The sequence below is a fragment of the Triturus cristatus genome, chromosome 6 (genome assembly GCF_964204655.1).
Source record: "Triturus cristatus chromosome 6, aTriCri1.1, whole genome shotgun sequence".
NCBI classification, from domain to species: domain Eukaryota; kingdom Metazoa; phylum Chordata; class Amphibia; order Caudata; family Salamandridae; genus Triturus; species Triturus cristatus.
In genome coordinates, this window is record NC_140589.1 from 1,341,922,367 (window position 1) to 1,341,941,098 (window position 18,732).

The 18,732-nt window shown below is 39.6% G+C and overlaps 1 protein-coding gene across 1 annotated transcript in view; it reads right to left on the reverse strand.

Moving 5' to 3' along the window:
• RYR2 (ryanodine receptor 2) overlaps positions 1-18,732 on the reverse strand; it is a 3,458,987-nt gene that overhangs the window by 625,878 nt on the left and 2,814,377 nt on the right. The window contains exons 73-74 of the mRNA XM_085612346.1: positions 15,921-16,055; positions 13,082-13,194 (exon numbers count right to left, since the gene is read on the reverse strand). Coding sequence (XP_085468472.1) covers positions 13,082-13,194; positions 15,921-16,055 — 248 coding nt within the window. The remainder of the gene's footprint in view (positions 1-13,081; positions 13,195-15,920; positions 16,056-18,732) is intronic.

Below are 18,732 nucleotides of genomic sequence, written 5' to 3' on the forward strand. Positions count from 1 at the left end.
CACTGAGCCAGTCTTCTAACCACCTAGACACTTGTCTTTCACACTTTCAATTTCCTAGTCAGTATCCATACAGTCCAGCACTTGTGACTGGCTTTGCACTCCTCTAGTCACTCATTCAGTACCAAGTACTAATCCATTCCCTGTGCGAAAATCCTAGCACTTATAAATTCACCTAGGCACTCTCCTTGCTGTACTCTAACCATTCAGTCAGTACCCAAGTAGTCATGCAGTGAGCCAGGCCTTAGCACATGGACTGCTTTAATGGCTATGCAGTATTGATGCAGGCCTCTAATCACCTACACAGTTGTCTTTCAAACCTTCAATTATCTAGTTAGTATTCATACTCTTCTAGCAAACACCCTGTCACTCACCCAGTGTGTCTCCTTATAGTACTGTAATCATTTAGTCAGTTAGCATGTAGTGAGGTAGGCTTTAGGGCATGAAGTAGTATGCACTATGCATGTAGTGTTTTAACGATCGTCACACTTGTGGTTCAGGGCTATAGTTTCTTAGTCAGTTTTTATATAAAATGTGTTTGTACAGTAATGGAATAGTATACATTTTAAAGTTATTAATATACATTTATTTGTGATTCTTTTTTACAGATACAGAACAGGAGTGTTTCTCATCTGTTTGCACTCTTCTCGTGCAAGATTGTTTGGATGAAGGGTCCTTAGGTGTTTCATCATACTTGCTGTGCCGCACGAGTATTTTTTGTTAGGATCCCCTCGTAACAGAACTCTGTGGCAAATCTTGCGAATGAAGAAGGTGGCATTGGTCTTTGTGTGCCCCTTGGAAAAAATAAAAAATTTCTTCCCCACTGATGAAAAACGTTGTGGGCGTGCTGCCTTCTGCAAAAATATTTCCTCAGATTCGGTAAATATTTTAAAGCGGCAACATTTACAGTTTTTGTAAGTTAAACGTATAACATTTTGTTAGCTGTATACATTTTATATATCTGTGATTTGTTTCTTGTGGTATTTTGTTAAGAATACCATGTTGTTGTTTTTTTAACAATCTTTTTGATTTTCCAGGTCTGTCGTCGATATCCGTGGTTCCCACAGGAGTGTTCTGCTTTGTTGTTTTGTATTATTGTTGTTACATTTTGTTTATTAGTTTATTGTTTATATTTATGTTAATAAAAATATAAAGTTTGAAAATAGTTTATCGTTTATATATGTATTATTATAAAAAATAAAGATTGGGAAAAAAATTAATAATGTTTTTGGTTGTTCTCTTAACTGCTGTGTGACTCTTTCTTGTTCTTATTACTGTTATTTGATGGAGTCCACCATGGTGTTAAATTTTGGGGCACTTATCGCTGGAATACTAGTGATATCTGTAGTTTGCACCAACTTCTGAATAGTGTGTTAGATTTATCTCAACTTTACTTCCGTTAAAGTGCTGATAATGAAATGGAGAGTAGCCGTTCCCGTGCAAAAAGACATGAGGTGCACCTTTGCGATTTATTCTAAATACTAAAATCCTGTATTGTATTGCACTGAGGTATTGGCTGCACTTACAGTGTACACACGAAATCTATTAAGAAATCTCATTGTATTTATATTGATTGGGAATAGTGCGTCAAGTGCTGGATCTTGACGAGATACACTGCTCAGATCGTATTTTGTTCTGCATACGAAAAAAATCACATCACAACTTTCACACTAATTGCAATGCGAAACAAATTTCGGGGATAAGACACGTTAGCACCAGGGATTTTACACCTGCTTTCTGCTGGTGTTAAGCAGGACAACTACCTGCACCATGAAAGGGAACACAGCCAAGAGCCACACCAGAAAACCCACAGGTGCCATAAAGTCAATGAGCATGATACAGGGATACCCATGAGGGCCAGAAGACTCATCTCAACAACTTCAGGACCGCCAATGCCCCCCAAACCCATATCTTAGTAAGTGTGTCCCTGTGATCATTGTCTTAGCATGAAAGGCACGAGCCCTGCAACATCACAGTGTGCTGTCACCTCAGCGTTGGCAGTGAGCCTGGATGTGTAGCTACGTACGCATCCTCCTGCATGCACAACTGGTGTGTGCTGGTCTGGGGTTCACAGGTCAGTGCAGGGGTGTGCCTATCCGGCAAGGGGAACGGGATGTCACGGACATGTCCTTGTACAGGAAGTGCGGTAAGTGTGTCTCTGTGTTCTGGTGTGGCCTGTTACAAGAGCCGCAGCAGTCGATGTTGTAAAGTGGCATGTACCACCTCCAAACGGCACTGTGATGTTGTTGTTGGAATGTAGCAGGACATGCGCAAATAGGCATTACAATGGCGTGCCGTATGAGTGCACGAGATACAACAGCTCACCGTACAAAAGTGTGGGGCTCGTGGGAGGGAGGAGCAGCCGTTTGGCAACATAGCACACAGTGAACTCGACCATGTGCAACATGCTGGGCCATCTCATCCATCATGACCACGGTCGCAGACATCCCACAACACCAACGACTGGCCTTTGTACACATCCTGTATGGATGCAGTGTGGTTTTCACTTCTATGCTCGTTCAGTGGTGTGATGTTGGTGGGTTGTGTGACTTGTGCTCCTTGTTGGTGTGTTTCATTTTGGCCATTGTTTGTCTATACTTGTGCTGTACTTAATTGTGCATGTGTGCCATTCTGCCCATCCCTCATCCCCCCACTCCCTGCTTCTTCCTCTTCCTGGTGCTGTTGTGTCTATAATTTTGTTGCTGCACACATAAATACATGTAAAGAATAAATTAGAATAGTTCCTTGATTCTTTTAGGTTTCAAAACTTCTCTATTGGTTTCTTTTTAATTTTCCATATGAACCGTTTTTTTAATATTCAACAACACATAGAAGTCAGAAGTGCAACGTATTCTATCAACACACTTTCTAGAACATTCTACAACACGTGCAGGTTAAAAGTTCATAGATTTTTTAAAACTTTACGATATTTTTTTGTAACATTTTCTTGAACATTTATTGACACGTGCAGGTTAAAATTTGACGATTGTTTTAAGTTCGAACAGTGCCTTCTAAATGCAAGTAGCAGGTGTGGTTGAGCTGAGCAAATTTTATCCTATGATATGTACTCCACGTTGAAACTGCTTTTTCTTAACCAATCACAAAGATGCTTTTCCACAAAACTAATGTGCACCCTACTTTAAAAAAAGAATGCTTTCCATGATATCTTCAGAGATAAGTTATAGATAGGAATTAGCATTTAAAAAACCTTTGAAATTCACTGAAAAAACCATAGGTTTCATGCACATTATAGTTAGGAATTGGCATTTAAAAAACCTTTGAAATTCACTGAAAAAAACAAAGGTTTCAGGGGTGTTATAGTTAGGAATTGGCATTTAAAAAACCTTAGAAATTCACTGAAAAAAGCATAGGTTTCAGGGGTGTTATAGTTAGCTGGACATTTCCCTCGTACAAAACCATTGAAATTCCCCTGTTATAGTTAGTTCAGCTAACTATAACTCGCGCCCCCGCAATGCACTGCTGATAACGTCACAAATTACATCACTCATGACATGGTCAGTGACATCACTGATGACATCACTGATTACATCTCAAATGACATCACTGATGACATCATCCATGTGATAAATTACTGCATCTTCTCACACCCTAATTTAACCGTTGATACACGAACTCAAAATTTCGGACGTCCATTCTCAAAACCATAGATACTCCAATACCAATAACTACATACCCACTTATTAATGCTTAGGGCTACATACACCTCCACTCATTCACATGTACAGTCACTCATACTTACAGTCACTCCGTACAAGACTATCATATGCATTTATACACCTACATAGACACTCACACACCACCAATCATCCATAGAGGTACTGTCACACCTAGTCAGTCATGCAAATAATTAATCACACTCCCATTTACTCACCTATGCAGTTATACACCTTGTGGAGAGGTGTGGCTCACTGGTTAGAGGCGGCAGATCCGTAAGCAGAGAATCGGCCAGGGACCAGGGTTCAATTCCCGACGCGGCAGGGTCGTGGACCAGGGTCAAAATGGACTTGATAATTCTCACCTCGGTACCTACTCTAACCAGGAACACACTCGGCAACTCTGGGCATTAGCTTGCCTCATCTCCACAACGGCCCCCCAAATTCGCCGGGGATGCCTGGTTTCACCTTGGAGATACCCTGGAGGGACCATCTCACAGGGATAGCCAGGACGGGTTCCCCAGCGGTCTACAGCGCCAGGACGCCTCAGGGCAGCAGTGCGCTTTACAAGACACATACATTTACATTTTCACACTCAAGTTCACTTACTCATAAAAATAGTACCACATTCTTATGCTCTTATACAATCATTGATACAAGCACACACCCATCCATACAGCCCCTCTCACAATCACACACTCTCACATATACCCACTTATATACTCTTACACGCATATATACTGCCTTTCCCATATGTAGTTAGTCACAAATGTACCACTGAGATATACATTCAATCCCTAACACACCCATACATATACTCACTCAACCATACAGTTCATCACAGATGCACTCTTAAAACCATGCACCCTTAGAATCACCCACTCACACATTTATGCACAGAGGCACACACAGCCTACCCACACAAACACTCAGGCACCCATACAGATACTCAGACAACCAATCGATAACCCATATAGACACTCATATAGCTATTCACAAAACCATGCAGCCACTTATACACCAACAGACAGAAACATACAGACATTCACACAGTGAGTCAGTTACGCACCTAGAAAATCATCCATTCACACACTTTTACAGCCACTCATTCTTCCGCAGGCCTTTCACTATAACTATATAAAACATATTTAAAATTTACAGAAACACACAGTCACTGGATGATGTCATGAGTGATGTCATCAGTGATGTCATTTGAGATGTCATCAGTGATGTCACTGACCATGTCATGAGTGATGTAATATGTGACGTCATCAGCAGTGCATTGCGGGCGCGACTTATAGTTAGCTGAACTAACTATAACAGGGGAATTTCAATGGTTTTGTACGAGGGAAATGTCCAGCTAACTATAACACCCCTGAAACCTATGGTTTTTCAGTAAATATATATATATATATATATATATATATATATATATATATATATATATATATATATATATATATTCACTTAAAAAACCATAGGTTTCACACATGTTATAGTTAGCTGGACATTTCACTCGTAAAAAACCATTGAAATTCCCGGCTGACAAAGTCCTGAAGCCTCTCACTTTATAGTGTCATAAACTATAATTTTAACTAGTTATTATTTTAATTTTCACCTTTTGAATTAATTTTGTACATAGTCACATTAGTTCTCAGGCTCAATTAGAATGCTGGATTCATAAATGACAATGCTTGTACAAACATTGGGTTTTTTATAGTTAAAAATTAACCTAAAAAGTCAATCTCCACTTGAGGAGTATAAAATGTTTGCAGCATGGTTTAAAAAATTTGTGAAATCTAAATATTATGTACACTAGAGGTAAGAAAAAAATCAAACAAAATGTTACATACAAAAGAAATGTGTAAGGAAAGCCTAATTAAATCAGAGGCTAAATCTGTACCCATCATTACCGCAAAAATGATATTATGGTGTGAGGATAAGTTTTGCTTTGAGGTCACAATTGGAAATTATTTCACTTGTTTTTAATTCTGAATTTATGATTTGAAAAAAATATTGCACTACAACTCCTATAATACATTTCGTTTGAGACACAGGAAATGATGTAATTTTGTCCAAAAAGGTTAAAAAACATGTGTCTGCAAAGGGGGCGTTACTGTGAACAAGGTCTCAGTGGAGACCGAAACGCGTTGGTTTGTTTGTTTGCCCTAGGAGTACCTGTAACCTGTGGAAATAAAACATCAAAAAGCTTTTGAAAGTAAATGCCGGAGTGCAACCTATTATTTCCCCTCGGGGAAGTGTGTGGAGATTTATATATATACACACACCTTCATTAGTGCTACGTACTTAAAACAATCTAGAAGCTGCTTAAATATAGTAGACCTTCTATAATACAACATATATATATTAATATATGTACACACACACATATATATGCATATATGTATATTATATATATATTTGTTTTTCACTTAAAAAAACAAAGGTTACAAGGATGTTATACTTAGGAATTAGCATTCAAAAAACCTTAGAAATTCACCGAAAAAAACCACAGGTTACAGGAACTTTATAGTTAGGCTGACATTTCACTCATACAAAACCAGAAAAATTCAGCAGTTATATTTAGCTGAGCTAACCAGAACTCGTGCCCCCGGAATGCACTGCTGATGACATCACATATTATATCACTCATGACATGGTCAGCGACATCACTGTGAAATGCCAGTCTAACTAAAATGTTCCAGCAACCTTTGTTTTTTCAGTGAATTTCCACGGTTTTTGTAATTCTGTTTCCTAACTATAACATCCCTGTATCCCATGGCTCTTTAAGTAAATTGTTAAGGTTTTTTAAATTCTATCTCCTAACTATAAAATCCTGTGTGAGTGGGTGTGCAAGTCTTTGAGTGGGTCTTTGACTGGGTGCATCAGTCTCTGAGTGGGTGTCTTAATCTCTGGGTGGGTCTCTGGCTGGCTGCAACAGTGTCTGAGTGAGTCTGTAAGTGGATGTCTAAGTCTTTGAATGGGGCTCTGGCTGGCTGAATCAGTGTCCGGATGGGTCTGTAAGTGGATGTCTGAGTCTTTGAATGGGTCGTTGCCTGGGTGCATCAGTTTCTGAATGGGTGAGTGACTATTAGTGGATGCATGAGTCTCTGAGTGGATCTGTGAGTGGGTGTGTCAGTGTCTGAGTGGACAATGGAGTGGGTGTCTCAGTTTTGGAGTGGGTGCATCAGTCTCTAAGTGGTTCTGTGAGTGGCTGTCTGAGTCTCACAGTGGGTCTGTGAGTGGGTGCATCAGTATCTTAATGGGTCTGCGAGTGGGTGAGTGAGTTTTTGAGTGGGTCTCTGAGTGGGTGTTTGAGTCTTTTAGTGGGTCACTAAGTGGGTCCATGGGTCTCAGTGAATTTCTGAGTGAATGTGTTAGTGTCTGAATAACTCACTAAAACTTTTTTGTTTTGCCGATATTCGCAAAGCTGTTGCGACGTTACACGAGAGGGGGCTGCGCTGAGCATTTCTCTTGGCATGTGCCGTCACGATTAATTGCAAATTCATTGTGAAATAACAGCGGCCAGATATATCACTAACATTTCCTCTTAAATTTCTTGACAACTACAGAACGGATTTGCACAAAATAACAAAAGACACAATCTGCGTAGCTAAATCTACATTTTGAACAAATGTAATATTTGTATGTCAATTGGTTCACGCTGCAATCGTGTCTAAAGGTCCTATGGGAATTAACATAGGAAACACATTTTTTTTACCTCCCCCCCCCCCTTTTCTGGGACCCCACTTAATGTATTGCCCTGACACTTTCCATGCACAACAAGATTTACCGGCACACATTTTTGGGGAAATTTCATAAAGATTTATCAAATGCGCCAAAGATAAAGGCAAATCAAAAAATGCTTTTCCTATGGAAACATGGTCCTAACTATAACTACCTACTATATATGTATACAACAGAACAGTCCTGTTATCCCTACTGCCAAGAGGGGTATCCACAGTACAGGTACGGACCACAACAGCACTCCGCAAGAAGATTTGCAGAATTTTTTATTTCTTCATAATTTCATCATGACACCACAAAGTTTATCAGACTAGTGTCCACCCAGACGCGTTTCGATCGCTAACAGAGATCTTGCTCACAAGACGCACTGTTGACGAATCACTCTAGAAATACTGTGTGTAACCAATCATAAAACATGTGATTGGTCAGGTGATAATGGGAACATAAAAAACAAACTACAGTGTGAAAGACAATTTCACAAACAATAGCCATTGGTCCAAATAAATATAAATATATAGAGTACAAAATAAATAGCAATACATAAAATTCATACATATGATTTCTGGTATGAAAAACACCAATAGATCTAATTAAAACAGTTTTGGCCATAAAATCAATTGGAATACAAATACTCGAATAGAGGGGATATATAAAACCTACATGTATAAGATAAAATATGCTTATACAAAAAATATCCATTGATTACACTGATCAAACTATCATTGCACAGATAAAGTGCAAGTGCACCTTGAACAGATGATAGTGTCCAATTTAAAAAAATATTCCCCTGCTCACAGAAATATAGTATCCAAAAATGTTAAATGGGCCAAATTTTTAAAAAAGTGATGATCATATAACTATGTTAGCTGTGTACTCTTATAAGTACAAATAACCAAGTACTTTCGAACTGTGTGCAAAATGTGCGAGTGCCAAAAATTAACCCTAAACCTAAAAGTTTACACAAATTGTAAAAGAGGCTGGATGAGGATACCTACAACCTGACGATTGTACTCAAAGTGCAAGTGCTAGATAAAAAAGTCAAAGCAGAAATGTAGATGACTGAAATTAATAGTCAATTAACTAGAAAAAGCTAATAGGGGGAACACAGCGAGCAGCAAAGCTGGATAGCAGTAAAATCTAGATAAAATTAGATGAATAAAAATATCGAATTTAGATGTATACAGCAAATACCAGACAGGAGGAAGAAACATCTGGATCTCCATGTAGCCTAGGCAATAACACATGATGTGATGTACAGAAGAGACCTACCAAAGCTAAAAGTGCTTAAAAAGTTATAAAAAGTTATGTAGGTCTTCACTAGAGTTAAGCCTGTTAGGCATCTTTGTGTCGAGAGTCATGATAAAAAAAAGACTCAAGCTGTTGCAGCTTCCTCTCTCTGTGTCCACCCCGAATAGAAATGGGAACTGGCCCAAGTACTGAATATTTCAAATCATCAATTCTGTTAGAATGCACAGCTTTAAAATGGCACGCCACAGGATAATTAGAATCCGAATTAATGATGGCATGCAAGTGATGTAGAATTCTGTTATACACAGCCAGTTTCATACTGCCAATATACTTCAGATGGCAGGTACATTCTAACACGTCCGCAGCAAATTCAGTCCGACAAGTGTAATGCTCTATAATGGGGACCGGAGTAATGCTGAATGCTGTCATATATTCAGTACAAATAACACCAACTGTGCAGGCTCTGCATGATGTGCATTTAAAAAAACCTGATTTAGACAGCCAAGTAGTTTTAAGTGTTAATTCCGGGCTAGATTTAACAAGAGCATCCCTCATAGAGGGTGCTGTTCTGAATGTTATAGTAGGAGCAGTTGGCAACAGAGTTTTTAAAGTCAAATCAGTTAGGAAAAGAGGCCATCGGGCATTAATAATCCTATGGATTTGTTGTTGTTGCTTGCTGTAAGTTGTTATAAGTCTAATCGGTGGATTATCTACATTATTTTCATCAATGGTAGGTTGAATAACTGAGTCCTGAGTCAAAGTTTTCTTAGGTGCCAGACATGAGTCACAAGTCCGACTGTTAGCCTTATCCAAAGCCACTTTCAGATCATTATATTTGTAGCCATGCCTGAGAAAGCGATTGAAGGCATCAAGTTGACAATCAACCAAATCTGATTTGAGACTGCAAATACACCTGATGCGAAGGAATTCACCGTATGGTATGCTACGAATCAGATGTTGAGGATGCTGACTGGTGGCATGGAGGGTTGAGTTCCCTGCGGCACTTTTTCTATGTAATTTAGTTTGTATGCAATTATTCCTAACAAACACTTCCACATCTAGGAATTCAACCCTTCGATCACTAATGGACGCTGTAAAGCTGAGATTGAGCCTGTTGTCATTGATGGATGTCACAAATTGCATAGCTTGTTCCCGGGAACCAACCCATACTAAAAAAACATTGTTGATGTATCTACAGTAGTATCTAATATGGGTGTCCCAAATTGCTTTGTGCTGTGCCCTGAGGACGTGCTCCTCCCACCAGCCAACCAACAAAAAGGCATAGCTGGAAGAGAAGCATGCCCCCATAGCTACTCCCCTCAATTGATGATATAAAACTTTGTTGAAGAGGAACAAATTGTTGTTTAAACACAACTCAATCATACTAAGAAGAATGTAATTATGGTCATGTCAACATAATGCTCGATCATTTAAAAAATACTGAACAGCCACAAGTCCATCGGCATGATGAATACTAGTATACAACGAGGCTAAGTCCATGGATATTAACAAATAACTAGACTGCCACACAACTTCCTTAATTTTTCTCAGGAAATCTCCTGTATCCTGAATGAAGGAGGGCAGACGCATCATATGCTCTTGTAAGAAAAAATTCACGTATTTGTACATAGCCTCCAAGACATTGTTCCTTGCTGAAATAATAGGTCTGCCCCGCACAGGATATATGCCCATATGCACTTTTGGAATAAAGTAGAAAATGGGAGTAGTGGGATGATCGTTTTTCAAAAAAAGAAACTAATTTTTAGACAAAAGGCCTAGTCTTTTCCATTGATGAAGATGTTTAAATACGAGTTCCTTGACTACGTTAAATTTTTGACGTGGGACTTGGCAGTAACAGTTAGATTCAGATAGGTGGTGTTGAGCTTCAGCCACATATTCTTTCCTCGGCTATATATATATGTATATATATATATATATATATATATATATATATATATATATATATATATATATATATATATATGCGCGCTCACTCCTAGTTACTTTCAAGAACTCGGAAAAGCACTCAGCGGGACACTCCTGCAGTTATTCAATCCTTTATTGCATGGCGAGCATGGAAAACATTACGCGTTTCGGCTATGCCTTAGTCGAATGTTTTACAAAGTTCGCGCCGAAAAGCAGCATATTTTAAAGAGGCGTTATGTGAGTCACATGACATTACAATGCATGGTCAATGAAAAAGGACAATCATCTTAGTCGCCATATTGGAATGTAGTTTTTCAGACACATGAATGCGAGTTACAGATTATTAAGACATTTCACCGTGTATCGGCATGCAAGGTACCTCAGAGTTGACCATTTATAAAGCCGTGAATCGGCTAACATTTCCACATGATAAATATCAAGGCAATAGAATGCTAGTTACAATATGCGTATAATATCGAGGCAACATCTAATGAATCAATACATATTAATTCAAATTAAATGCAGAAAAGTGAAACAATTTGGCCGTATATCAGTTTACCTCAATTCCAAGCAAAAATTTGCTAACATAATGCCGTATATCGGCTTGAACTGCATTACTGTTGCTATTATTGAAACAGTCTAGTGATCCACAAACAAAAACCTCTCACCAAAATTACTATAAAAACTTTTTGTTAAAAAAGGAATATTCGAAAAACCCATACTACTAATTAATGAAAAGTATTATCATCATGATACATGTTGTTCATCTCTTCTTCTTTTTCTTTCTTATCAATCTCCAAGATGAACCGACAGTTCCTCCCCCACATTCATGCCGGTTGGATTCTTAGTTCCCAAATCTATGATGTATCGCGACTCAAGCCTACGCAGTTGTTTAATTCTGTCACCCCCCCTGACACTTGCGGGGACCTGATCTAACCCATAGTAGCGCAGTAGTTCCCTGTTACTACTGTGCTTCTCAGAGTAATGCCTCGCGACAGGATACGTGGTGTCATTCTTGGCTATTGCTCGCATATGTTCTAAAATGCGTATCTTTACACAATGAATGGTACTGCCCACGTAACGTAAGCCGCAAGGACATTCCAGGCAGTAAACCACGTAGTTGGTATTACATGTGAGGAACTTTTTGATGGGCCGGGGATTCTTTAAACCAGCAACCAAATAGGTCAGTGTCCTCTTGCTACCTACACAAGCTTTACACTTGCCACAAGGGAATATATATATATATATATATATATATATATATATATAGAGAGAGAGAGAGAGAGAGAGAGAGAGAGAGAGAGAGAGAGGTGTATATATATATATATATATAGATATACACACATATACACACACACACACACACACATAAATATTCGAAGTAATTTTATTTATTTTAACATTATTTTCTCTGAGGAGTTATTTCAAGTTCTGGCTTCCATTATTTTCTATTGAAGTGTGTTTCTGTACCTGTGAGTGGCTACATGTGGAACTAGACCTCTTCTAAAGCTATGCTGGAGTACATTTACTGCTGCTTTGGGGGCTTTTTGGCTGTAGTAACATTGAAAATGAAGTTTGTAAATAGCAATAGCAAATAGCAATGGGCTTACTATTTTGTGGGTGGCAGTTTGTATTTGCATGTCGTTCCCTGAACCCCTTCTAATCCTTCCTAAACCCTTCCCATTTAGGTGTAAGGATTCCTCGTTTTCAAGCTACTACCTGTTCCCTTCCCATTTACTAGTAAATTGCAGGTCTATGTGTGCAGGGTTCTCCGCACACATGGCAGAGACCTCTGCAAAGAAAAGATAGAAGTGATGTAGTTGGACGTGTTTAGGAGTAGGTTAAGGATTAGCATTTTGTAGTAAGTGAGTAGTAGTACTGAATTACTACTTAATCTATAACTAAGTGCTATTTGTGAATATGGCCCAAAAGTGTTCTTTTTCCCTGTACTTAAATTACCTTGCATTTCTCTGTCAACTCTCTTTTGCTCCCCTGGGTAAACCCACTCTTCTAATCAAGTCAAACTGCATGATTTCAGATGTATGGGTTCAGAAGGCACTCATGGGTTGCTCATATAACGCACAAATAAGCCGTCCAGGATGCAGGTATATTTCCCATCTATTCATAATCAGCCATAATCTATGATATGTCTGCACAGATTTGGATTTTTATTACAGGCCAGAATTCTTCATGCCTGGAAAAAGCTATGTTAATCAATCACACATCTTCTTATCTGTAGATCTACAGTAGAGACAGATGCTAATTCACCTTACTTAGACTTCCATAAGTGGAAAACTGACTCAAGGAATCACTGGTGATTGAACAATTGACTATCAGAGAATTGTTGGGGGTAATGGTGTTTATCGCTGAATAGATGACAGTTTCTGCAGCAAATTGCTTTTAATTGGTGGCATTTTTTTATAAAAACGGAATCACATGTATGACAGCCTTAAGTTATGCATTCACAATACGTCGTAATCTGTGCTCACCTAGGCAGGTTGTACAATGGCGCCATCCTGAAGCAGGCAACCACTGCCCTCTTTCTCTGCTTGGACAGTAGCTTGTGCCATACTGCCTTTTTGGACCTCTGAGGATGTTCAACCTGGTGCATCAACCAACAAAAAAAGGAAAAACATAGCAGCATTATATTCCTGATAAGTACAAACTGCATAGTGTCAAGTAGTGACTTCTGTCTGATATTCTTTTCAAGAGAGTAGGAACCTAAGTCTTTTGGTTGATTTTGCAAGCATGGCCAGAGTTATGGAAAAACTCTGCATATTATGGGCGCCCTCGATAGTCCATTATCTTCCAAAAATACAACAGAGTACACTCAATAGTCAATTAACCACACAACATACAGAATGGAGAAAAAGTGTAGCCTTAATAAATTCATTTTGTAGTTACTTCATTTCTTCTGGTTTCCGGTTCTGTTTTCATTTCTCTATTTTCACAGGAAAAAAACATTACATTCTAGACTCAAGGCTCCGTTTTTGGACCTAACAGGGATTTATTAATTATTTGCATTCAATTATTTAACATTTTAAAAAGCAACTTGTGAATTGGAAAGGCCTAAAAGAACATTTAAAATAGTGGAACCAGGTATATACTTGTGTTTACAAAGAACATCCAGGGCCAGGTGGTGCAATGAGAGGAGCATAACAACATATGTCAAAACAGAACAATAACGAACCTCCATAGTCCCCTTAGATCAGAGCTGCACAACCTTCTGGCTGCCCATGGAAGTTACTTGTTACATAAACATTACAGAAGCAGATATCTTCTCCAAAAGAAATAGCTTAGCAATGGTGCGAACTTTTTCATGTGGGGTACAGCCACTCCTGAAACGATGCACAATTGGGGCTTTAGACATGGAGTCAACGACTTCACAAGAAGCAAAGTAATTATGTGGCTCTCTCGATTGCAAAACAAAACGTAATACAGAATATGAAGATGCGATCAGACACCAAGGCCACTAAAACTAGCCGCAGGTCTTAGTATGAAACCTTTTTTTAAGTAGTTTTGGACATGCCCCAGAAAGCATTTGTGGTTAAGGTCTTAAAATAATTCTGAGCAGTTACTGGAGGGGAGAGTAATGCATGCAGGCTGTACGAAATTTTTGTTAACAGTATTGATTAATGGAAGTCAGGAATACAGGTGTTTTTTTTTTTTTACTAGAAATCAATTTTATGGTACTTTTAAATTTAGTGGGGTGTACCAGTCAGGGCTGACTCTAGGGCAACGCGATCGGTGCACCGCCGCTGACTTTGGGGGTGCCATGTTTCCAAGCAAAATATGGTTTTAAAAGCACATGCTGTGGCGCTCCTTGTCTCCAGCAAATTTCTGGCTAGTGGAAGTTTTGACTCATCATAAAGTAGGGCAGGAGGTTAAAATTCCTGCTGCAAAGCAAGTGTACCATGCAGATCACAAAGTGCACACAATGCAATAGGTCAGTGCGTTACTGCTTCTGTCAGAAAGACCCTATTGTTACTTGCAGCTTATAAGTTTAATTCCTAATATAGAACAGTGAGCTATTTAATATCATCAAAGAGCTGCATGCAAACTGCAAAGGATAGATTAGGGCTTTTTCTAGTGATTTTTTCACCCAGCCTTCCATTATCCTAATGTTGCAAAAAGGGTTCACTTGGGTAGAAATCAATTATTATTAGTAAAGCCAACCCCCAACCATGAAGTTATAATTACAATTCTGAGTTTGCACTTCTCCAGACCAATAACTCAACCAAACAGTCTACCAGTATGGATGACATGTGACTCCTACACCTTGTAGTCCTCTGTATGTTTACCATACACTGATTTACACACTTAAGATTCATTGTCTCTGCGTATTGTGTATGTGATATAAAGCGCTCTGACACTTTACACTGGTATGGGTGGTGCTATAAAACAAAAGAAATGCATGAGAGGGAGAGTGGTTATGGAGACTTGAGTGACACTGTTAACGAGTGGTAGTGAGGGAATCGATGGGGAAGGAGGTCATTTGGGGGTACTAACAAACATTGTCTTACTGGGCGCCATCAGCGCTAAAGGCAGCCCTGATTCAATGCATAAGTGAACACAAGCTTTTCCTTTCAAGTTTTACTCCAGCAGCTGTCCCTCGCATGTCCTCTGCAACTTTACATCTCCCTCACCTCTCCACTGGAACCCCCTTCTCCAGAGGCGCAACTAGAGCCACATTTGTGGGGAGGGTTAAGAAAAAATTTCGGGGTGGGCTAATTCTTCCAGCAATAGGCAGAGTGGGGCTGCAGGGGCAAGAAGGGGTGAAAGAGCAACAAAGCCTCATTAACACGTAAATGGTCCGTTTAAGACCTGTGAAGTGCTCGGGTGCAGCTGTGTGTGTACCTGGGAAGCTGTCTCAGCCCGGACTGCCACCCACGAAGGGGGGGGGGGGGTAGGGCTGAAGTCCTTTGAGCGTAATGAGCGTTGTGCGCCTGCCCTTCTCCCCTCCAGTACTGTAATTCTGCCCTGCCATTCTGCTGCAGCTCTCTTATCCCTCGGTAAAAGTGTTCCTTCAGATTCTCTTCTCTCTTTCCTCAGTGCAGCTGTTTGTGAAATGTAAATGGAGCAGAAGTTTCTCTGCCAGAGAAGAAACCATTTTTTTATTATTTGGTCTTATTATTTGGTCCACCTGTGCTGAAGCAAGTGGGAGAACAGAATATATTAGCCTGATGGGCCTCTTTTTAAAAAGTCACTGGCAGATACAGAAAACAGGGTTAAGGCCCCAGGCAGATAAAGTATTCTTCCCATTAACGTATTATGGGTGTGGGTATAGGGGTTGTACATTGTAGGCTAGGAGAAAACGAAAGCTCATACCTGCTCCAGATGGAACAACACATTAGCTATGTCGAGAACTCGTTCCACTATCTTCTCTGGATCAGAGGTGTCTTCAGTCCGGTTTGGTAGATCTTTATACAGTGCCATCTGCCACCTGATGGCGGGATCCTCCAACTGCAGGCAACAAGATTTCAAAAACAAAACAAAAAAAGGACAACATATAAAATGATTGTGGTCAGTGAACTGAGCACACACTGCACCTCTCCATGCTGATTCAGTGCCCACAGAGAGCCGCCCATTTCCTTTCCTATATTGAAAATATTTTCAATTCTCTGCCTTACATTTACTGAAAAATATATGGGCACCTCTTTGCAACCCTTTAATGATGAACCCTGCTTACATTGAAACGATGAGCGCAACGGTAACAACCTTTGTAAGGCTCTGCGTCGGTATCCTGCCATTTCTACGCAACTTCAAACTTTCGTTTGTGCGTGAAAGTTGTATATTGCAAAGCTTGTTTCTTCTTTAACAAGTAATCTCTGTAAAAAAATATCACACCGACAGGATCTACATGTTTCACGCACATAGATGATCCTGATCAACGAGACCTAAAGAGCTTGTGCTAGAGTAGTGTTCCATAGGTGCTCCGAAGCCCACTTCAACCCCGGTGAATTACGTGCCAGGAAATATTTTTTCCCTAAACCTAGTCTGAATATTACTTTTAAAGTTAAAAAAGCAAGTAAAATCATAACAAGAGCAAGAATTTTCGTTTGTGAAAGCTTCAGTACCTATCTATATTGAGTTCCTTGGAAGGAGCGCTGCTTGCACAATACACAAAATCACCGGCTGACATCACATACTGATTTTCTCTTCTTTCATTTGAGTGTGTCTATCCTATAAGAGAATCATAGTGACTTAAGTTTAAATAAGGCCTTAAAATCGCTGCATGAAGTTATGTCAGCAGTACCTGATTTCCGGGGATTTTACATGCATGGCAACATTTTAGAATACGCAAGAAAGAGAGGGGCAGATTTACAAGCCCCATGTGCCGCCGGTGCATCACGTTGCGTGACGCACCAGTGGCGCCGCATGCTAAGTGATATTTACAAGAATAGGTAAAGTCACCCTGTGTGACTTGACCTGTGCTTGTAAATATTGCCCCTGTTCATGCAACACTTTGCGTGTTAGGGGCGTGACATGGGTGTTGTTGTGGGTGTTCCCAAGCAACACCCATGTCCACTGATGCATTTCCAGATTTACGAGAAATGGTAAATCTGGAAATGTGTCAGAATGCTACGCCACCCAAGGGGTGGCGTAGTGAGGCGCAACAAGGAGAAATGTTTTCATTTCTTCTTGTTTATTTCCTATTTCAATGCGTGCTGCATTCTACAGCACACATTGGAAGAGGAAATCAACTCAATTGATTGTTTTTGTGCAGGAAGGTGCTGCATCTTAGAGCTTCTACTAGGTAGTTGTATATTGTTAACTAATACTAGTGTGGGCACAAAAGCACTACTTCAAAGGAGCAGGCGATTCAAATACTAGGTGTCTACACCAACATTCGGTCTGATTAATGCCCTTTTGTTCCTGACATGTATCCTTCAAGTAGGGTCCATGGTGGTAGCATTAGGTACCGATGTCAAGTAAGAAGCATTCATTTTTGCTAGTGTTGTCTCCAGAAGGAACATTGCCACTAGCAGAAATGCTAATCTACTGTGAACTTACAATGCTAGCCACCAGCTGTGAATTCGACAATATTGAACCATGTGCATCAGGTGTCAGCCTCCTTTCCAAGTTTGAGCTTCTGGATGTGTTGATGGATGCCGAGTCAGCTGGATGTGCTTGCACTCTGTTGTGCCTTGCCAGGCCAGAATAGTCCACTGAGGCGGCCTTTTTAATCTGTGGCAGAGGGGTTCGGGGAACTTGGTAGCCTTCACTATCAAATGATGTAGAGCATTTCCGCTTTGACAATTTTTTGTGGGGATGACCAACGGGTAAACCAAGGTTTAGGCTACTGTGCTTGGCAGAGGGCTTTGGTGATAGGCTTGTCATCCATTTCAAGACTAGGATAAGTCTCTTTCTCAATGTCTTGAACACAAATGTCCGGTACTGTGCCAATCAATGAGTACATCCATGGAAGGGAGCAGCAACAGCAGAAATCAAAACAAAGGATGAGGATGAGCGAGGAACAAGACAAAAATAAATGAAAACAAGACTTCTTCAAAGCACATCTAACTTGCACATCAATAGTAAAAAACAAAATAAAATGACACACATGAATTGATTACAAGCACAGGATGATGTAAGGATGGTGTAAAAATAGAAGTGAATGGGAGAGGCATATAGGAGGAAGATAATTTGTTCAGGTTGTACCCAGGTAGGTGCCACCAGTTCAGATAGTAAATTAGGTTGTGGATGTAATGTGAGAGGGGTAAGAAACGGAAGGGCACACTTTGTCAAAATAATCTTTTTGCATATCTGGCTTCCCTTTTAAGTCCTGTCACAATGAACATGGATGTTATGTTGCTTCCCCTAAAATAAAATAAAAGGAATGCTTTACATTTATATTTACTTAAGTAGAAAATGTTAGGTTTGACTTTCGTCCATATCTCTGAGTTAATCCAAATGTGCATAAAAGTTATTTCATATTATAATGTATCAGATAAAAGGACTTGTTTGCTTGTTAAGTTGTTCATACTAATAGACAGTAGGCTTTGTTCTAATGTGTCAGATTAAGAGTGCGGTTAGCATCACATAGACAATGACAACAGGACAACTGAGATAAGGCACAACAAAATAAAGCAGTGTATGCTTTAGCCTATTTTCCCTCTGGAAATATTTATTAGTTTGT